The following is a 7,179-nucleotide window of genomic DNA, read 5'->3' on the forward strand; positions in this document are numbered from 1 at the left end:
CCCCCCCCCCAGCCTCACCGTCTCCGCTCAGCCCCCACTGCCGCGCAGCTCCCCGCCCGCGCCCCTTTCCGCATCCTGCCCCCCTTTGCCTGCGAGGTTTGCCTCCGGGCAGGTGACCGTCCACCCCCTGTACTCCCACTAGCGCCAGCGTGGGGCGCGTGCCGACAGGGGCGCTCGGGACCGCGTTTGTGCACCCGGGGGCTGCTCCCCGCTCCGAAGTCCCCTCTGGGTGGGGGGCCAGCTCTGATCCCCAACCTCAGCTCGCCGTGGAGTGTAGTCAGCCTCTGGGACCCGTTTCTCCAGGTAACAGGACGATGGTAGTGGGTCTCCACGGGGCTCTGCTTAAGTAGGCTTCGGTCCCCTCTCGGTCCGCACAGTGACACGCGGTCCTCTGTCCCGCCCCTTCCCAGGCCAGGTGGGCGGGCTAGCTTCTCCCGGGTCAGGTCTAGTCCTCCCGGTCCCTGGTCGGGAGAACTCGGGTCTAGGCTGCCCCCACCGCGTCCTCACCTCCACCTCACCCCAGGATGTGACCCGTCCTTCCGGGCCACACTAGCCGGCTGCGCCCGCGGCTCAGAAGAGCTCCTCACGTTCCCTCTTCGCGGCGCTTGGTCTACGCAGTCCTCAGGCGCGGGGCCGCTCAGGGAAGTGCGAGATGCAGCTGGAGCGAGAACGTGAGTTCGAGGCCAGCCAGGAGGAGCTGATCCGGTGACAGGTACGTGAGGGCGCTGGCCAGAAGCCGGGCTGGGAGAGAGGGACTTGGGGCGGGGGAGAGCAGGAGAAAAAGGAGGTGCCGGGGAGAGTGGCGGGTCCCTCTGCGCCTTCCCACCGCGGTCTCGGCCCCGCCAGCTCACAGGCTCTCTCTTTGCCCCAGGCTCCTTCCGGCGCCGGCCCCCAGCACTCGCCCGCCCCTGGGAGAACGCCCTGCGGTCGGGTCGGGCCGCGCCGGCGACATGTGGAACGCCACCTGGGGCGAGGAGCCCGGGCCCAACCTCACGCTGGAGGACGCGGGCTGGGACGCGCCCTGCGGCAACGACTCGCTGGCCAACGAGCTGCAGTCGCTGTTCCCCGCGCCGCTGCTGGCGGGCGTCACGGCCACCTGCGTGGCGCTCTTCGCCGTGGGCGTCGCGGGCAACCTGCTCACCATGCTGGTGGTGTCGCGCTTCCGCGAGCTGCGCACCACGACCAACCTGTACCTGTCCAGCATGGCCTTCTCCGACCTGCTCATCTTCCTGTGCCTGCCGCTGGACCTCGTGCGCCTCTGGCAGTACCGGCCCTGGAACTTCGGGGACCTGCTGTGCAAGCTCTTCCAGTTCGTCAGCGAGAGCTGCACCTACGCCACCGTGCTCTCCATCACAGCGCTCAGCGTCGAGCGCTACTTCGCCATCTGCTTCCCGCTGCGCGCCAAGGTGGTGGTCACCAAGGGCCGGGTCAAGCTGGTCATCCTGGTCATCTGGGCCCTGGCCTTCTGCAGCGCCGGGCCCATCTTCGTGCTGGTCGGCGTGGAGCATGAGAACGGCACCGACCCTCGGGACACCAACGAGTGCCGCGCCACCGAGTTCGCCGTGCGCTCGGGGCTGCTCACCGTCATGGTGTGGGTGTCCAGCGTCTTCTTCTTCCTGCCGGTCTTCTGCCTCACCGTCCTCTACAGCCTCATCGGCAGGAAGCTGTGGCGGAGGCGCGGCGACGCGGTGGGCTCCTCGCTCAGGGACAAGAACCACAAGCAAACCGTGAAGATGCTGGGTGCGTCTTCCGCGCCGCGGGCTCCTCTCCAGCGCTGTCCCCGTCCCTTCTGCGTCCCGGAGTCCGTCGCTCTCTCCCGCTTCTCTCGGCTTCTGCCTGCATCTTTCAGTTCTCTCTCCTCCCCCCCCTCCCCTCTTTCTGTCTTTGGCATCTTAGTTTGTGTTTGTGTTTTCACCTCCTTGTCTCCCCTCTCTACTCCCTTACCTTGTCACTGTCCGACTCAGTCGCTGTCTTTTTGTGCTTTTCTGCCCTCGTCTCCTTACTGTCCTCTAAGTGTCCCACCTTCCCATTACTACAAAGGGAATTTTATGGCTGGCCAGAAATTTGATTCCCAAACTAAGTTATTTTACAAAAGTCTATGGGGTCTTGAAGTGTTAAAAGTGAAGTTACGCTTCCTGCCTCAGGTAGAACCCCGGGTACGGAAGTTACAGCAACGAAAGCAGGCATTAGATCTGGAAATGTTCAGTGGTAACTGTAACCCAAGATGTGATCTGTTTGGGTCATTTTGTTAGAGATGGTCGATTTTTCTTTCAATACTGTGATTTTTTTCTGCCCTGTATTTTTCAGATAATTGCATCAATTTTGTTTGTGCTGTTCTTATTTGTACAGCTTTGAAAGGAAGTCAGTGACAAACCAGTGCTAGGCTCTATTTGTTTTCATGGTTAGCTTTCTGTCCTGGGAGGATGGACTAGCATGAGCTAGGGTAGGCGGGTCTCTAGCAGGAGAAAAGGCATCGCAGACCCTGATAAGACTGACCACCCCTCCCCAGATGACAGGCCCTCCAGGAGCATGCCGGTGCAGCGTCTCCACTGGGATGTGCTCAATATTTATTGCAGGAATTCAGCTTAAGTGTATGCGTTTGCTACGAGCGCAGTAATACAACTCCTGTTCACATTTGAGCAACATGTTAATTTTGCTTTCTGCTTGCATTTTCAAAACCAGGGCCAGTAATTTTATTATTTGGATATCGTGGTCAATTTTTCATACTTACTGGCATATTTAAAGCTTCTTAGAAGCTATTTCAGGATTATTTCATTTTTGCAATTTTACAATCTTGAATCCTGCATCTTAAAGCAATAGAGTTAATTCAAACAATGTCAAAGGGTTTATTTTCTAGACCTGGGATGTGATAGGATGCATAGACCAGTCTGCTGGAGGGGAGGGAACGCTAAGCTCTCACCTCCGAGATTCCTGTCGCCCCTGTGACTGTTCAGTTGCTACCACGCTCTTTAGTTTTGAGGATGAGTTTGGTCATTGCCTCTAGCTTCATTTTTAAGCTGTTGATTTCTTTATTGATATCTCAATACCAACATTAATGTTCTTCCCCGATGATGTGAAAGGAATCACTGAAGTGGTACAAGGCCTGAAGTATTATATTTTTGTTATTTCCCCTCTGACTACTGGGAAAAATGGTCTTGCCTGGGCAGAATGAAGCTGTGGGTGGATGACGATGATGTTAGTTAAACGGTCCTTTATACCTTGCTTAAGTCTATGGTAGGTGGTACACAGCCATCTACTCCAAGGGGTCTTTCCCCTGACTGCCTAAGCTCAGTCCTCTATGAAAAGTAAAAGAAGAGAAAAAGGAGGTGCCCTGGTCTCCTTCCTAGAGATTTTGATTTAGTGGGCCAATAGTATTTTTAAGGAATCTCATTTAAGACATGCCATCAGGGGGTTAGCAGGTGGTATGGGCATTAAGGTGGCTAGATCCCACATGGCCTACTCTGGTTTGAATCCTGGACCCTGAGGCTTGAAAATCAAGTCATGCACGTGTGTGTGTGTCCAAATTCCCAAGAGGAGAACAGAAGAGAAGGGAGTATGGCCTGGCCATCCCCTCTGGGGAGTGATCCATCACTTTTCCTCTCTCTGTCTCTCTTTGATGCTCTTCAGGAAGTACACATTCTCTATGACAGAAATGTAAAAGAAAATAAAATGCTCCCAGAAAACTCTGATGCCCAACCATGCTTCAGTAGAACTACTCTGCTCAGGAATGTTTGTGTAGTGTCTAACACAGACAAAATGGCGGACCATCTTGAGTAAATGGTCTAGAGAGTTGGGCTAATATGTCCATTCAACCACCAGCTCACTCAAGTGGTTTTATAGAAATGAGGGGAAGCTCAGTAAATATTGCTAGACCATTGGTCCAGATAGACTCAATCTCTGTTAAAATGTAGGAATGAAGAAGAGCAGAAAACAGCGTCTTTCTGAAGACAGTGGTCTTACTGTGCATGAGTAAAACAAAAAGAAATCTTGAAAATATAGAAGGTGATTCGCTGTGACGTTTCGTGAACTGACGATCTCTTTCTCGTTGTCCTTTTAGCTGTCGTGGTGTTTGCATTCATCCTCTGCTGGCTGCCTTTCCATGTGGGCCGATATTTATTTTCCAAATCCTTTGAGCCTGGCTCCCTGGAGATCGCTCAGATCAGTCAATACTGCAACCTCGTGTCCTTCGTCCTCTTCTACCTCAGCGCTGCTATCAACCCCATTCTGTACAACATCATGTCCAAGAAGTACCGGGTGGCGGTGTTCAAACTGCTGGGCTTCGAACCCTACTCACAGAGGCAGCTCTCCACGCTGAAGGATGAAAGCTCTCGAGCCTGGACAAAGTCTAGTATGAACACATGACCGAGCACTGCACTGAGCATAGACACCGCTTAGTATTCTAACCCGAAAGCCATAGCACAGCAGAACTCGGGAGAAAACAGAGGGTTCATTTTGCAATTAGGGACACGCAGATCTGGAAACAATTCAGGGGAAAGGAAAGACAGATATATAGGGTACGAGCGGTTTGAACTGACAGCACGGTCTCCCGCGCTGTCACGCTATCCCTGCATAGTCACCGCTTAGGATTTGCGTTCTGTTGGTGGTGCTGGTGAGGGCTTGGCGGTTCGCAGGAGGGAAATACAGAAATGACAGAGGGCCATTAGGGCAAGATTTGGTGGGGTAAATGCAATATCTGATTCACTTTTTCATAATGGTTAAAATTATTTGACTGAAAGAATGACGTTAAAACAAACATTTTTAAAATGAGTTTTTAAAACTAGCAATTTTCATAAAGCTCTAGAGCAGTGCTGTGCAAAGGAAATGCAAAACTTATAGTAATAGAAACATCACTAAGGAGACATTTAAATGCTTTTTTTTCATCGTAAGTCTTTGAAATCTAGTCTGTCTTTTTTTTTTTTAATTTATAATTCATCTCAATTTGGACATCAAGGGGTCATCAACCATAATTGGTGTATTCAGATTTTATAAAATGTACACACGAAAAAGTAGATTTATAGACCAAAGTTGTCTAAACACACTTCAAAGTTTTCCAATCATTACAATAACTGTAAGTGTTCAAACTTAATTAAAATTTACAACTCAGATCTTCAGTTGCACTAGTCACATCTCCAGGGGTCAATATGCTGGGCACTAGAGTATCTAGCAGCAGGCTCTCGAGCAGGTGTGAAATTGACCTAACTTTATGTATGTTTTTAAATAGATACCCTTCCCCTGAAATGGCTTTTATAGTGAAATGAACATAGCAGTATTTTAGAATGAAGCATGCTAAAAATCACACCTGACTGTCCTATTCTTTACGTTTTAAAGAGAATAGACCTGAAACATATATCATGCATTTTTAAATTGAGTTGAATTTGCATGTGTTAATATTCAGGAAATTAAATTCATAAAAAGGCAAGGTAATCATAAACTGCCTTATTTGGCTTAACAAAAGACTTAAGCCAATCGTAAGGCTTTGAGTTATGAATGAAGAAATAATTTATGACTTGCTCTGGAAAACTTACGGGAAATTTAATGAACATAGGAATTTTTCAAACAGTGGAGGTGACATTTTTCAAATGTGAAAAATTTAGACTCCCTTCAATGCTCCTGCTTATTAATATTAAACTTCCAAAAACCTTATAGCCATTTGTTTCAAAATGATTCTGCCATGCTCTGTCTCTGGTTTAGTTTTGCTGTCTACACTCCACTGCTGATGTGACTAAGATGTTTGCCTGGATTTCCATTCTCACTCTTAATCATAACTATGAATGAGCAGACACCTTCAACTAAATAGGTGTATGTTTTGGTTATAAATCTAAAATTTTCATTTATATTAATATTGCGCTCTGTTTAGACAACCTTTCGCAAAGTAAATATAGTATTCCAATAACAACTTTTTACATAATCTTGTGCAATAATAAGTCATATCGTTTTTACATGAAGTTATTGGTTCAACAGTGAAACTGATTGAAGAAAATTATGGATTGTTTTCTCCCACCAAAAGGAAAGATTATCATATTGAAATAATTAACTATTTTGGAGACATCAAAAAAATCAGAATTATTTCTCTGGATAAATATTTCTGAAATACATTCTGACAGTAAAACCGCATTGGATAAGTTGGTTATTCAGTTATTATTTTTCCTTCCAGCTTTTTTTCTAAAGCATATTCATTTCATTCTTAGGTGTGCCACAATATTTTAAAAAAGGATGTTTTTTCATTTATGTCCATGGGATACTGACTAGGATATTTGGCATTATTGTCTTAAACAGTGTCCAGTAAATCTCAATGAGGCAATTCAACTTCTCGAAGTCCTAAAGTAAATTTTACAAACACACTCTATTTGAGAGGAAATAAGATGAGAAAAAAAAAAAGCTAAACAAAAAATTGACATCCATCTCATATTGGATTGTTTTGAAGAAAAAGAAACCTAGCTTGTCTAATCACTTGCTTAGCCTCCTCAAAGGTCACCTCTCTTCTGGGCTCATGTCTAAGTCTTGGTTTAACTCACTCTGGGAACAGTTTACAAAGCCGGGACCACTGTGGTCTCTCACTGGTGTTAATCTGGGAACTCGGAGGATACGTTTAGCCAAGGGATCTTTAATTTGCCCTCTTAGACCACTGTCTTTTTAGTGTCTGTAACTTGTTTGTATTACCATACTCCATAGATTATGTAAGACTCAGGGAAGAGGAACTTCCACTGAGAAAAATTGCTTCTGAAAATCCATCATTTTGTGAACATGTAGTATAAGCCTAACCTAGTCCAAGTTCCAGCAATTAATACGCTAAGGATTTTTATCATTACTGAGTTCACAATCGCCTGTCGTATTGCAATGAAATTTCCTGGTAATGAGATTTATCTACATACTTGAATGCACATTATTTAAAAAAACTGTGAGATAGCTTACAGGACCGGTGCCTGTTAACACTCTCTTGTCTTTTAAAAAAATGTGTAATCTTTAAATGTGACAGACATGGTTAGATACAGCAAAAATTCTTGTCACAATGTCTAAGTGAATAGAATAGAGCTTGCTATTTTCAGAAATACTGTACCTAATGTAAATAATGTCATTTAAAGATAAGTCATGTCTGACAGGGTTCATCAGCTCATGATTCTCCTGTAATATACTTGCAATTCAAATTGCAACGCTAGCCAGGATATATACAATTATAAC

The 7,179-nt window shown here is 46.7% G+C and overlaps 1 protein-coding gene across 1 annotated transcript; it reads left to right on the forward strand.

Annotated features, from left to right (window-relative positions):
* Positions 1–869: 869 nt before the first annotated feature.
* Positions 870–4,675, forward strand: GHSR (growth hormone secretagogue receptor). Its single transcript, XM_006155051.1, has 2 exons — positions 870–1,740; positions 4,058–4,675. Exons 1-2 carry the CDS (start codon positions 951–953, stop codon positions 4,360–4,362), a joined length of 1,095 nt encoding a protein of 364 aa, XP_006155113.1. The 5' UTR covers positions 870–950; the 3' UTR covers positions 4,363–4,675.
* The last annotated feature ends 2,504 nt before the right edge of the window (positions 4,676–7,179 follow it).

The sequence above is a fragment of the Tupaia chinensis genome, unplaced genomic scaffold (genome assembly GCF_000334495.1).
Source record: "Tupaia chinensis unplaced genomic scaffold, TupChi_1.0 Scaffold000430_1, whole genome shotgun sequence".
Taxonomy (NCBI): Eukaryota; Metazoa; Chordata; class Mammalia; order Scandentia; family Tupaiidae; genus Tupaia; species Tupaia belangeri.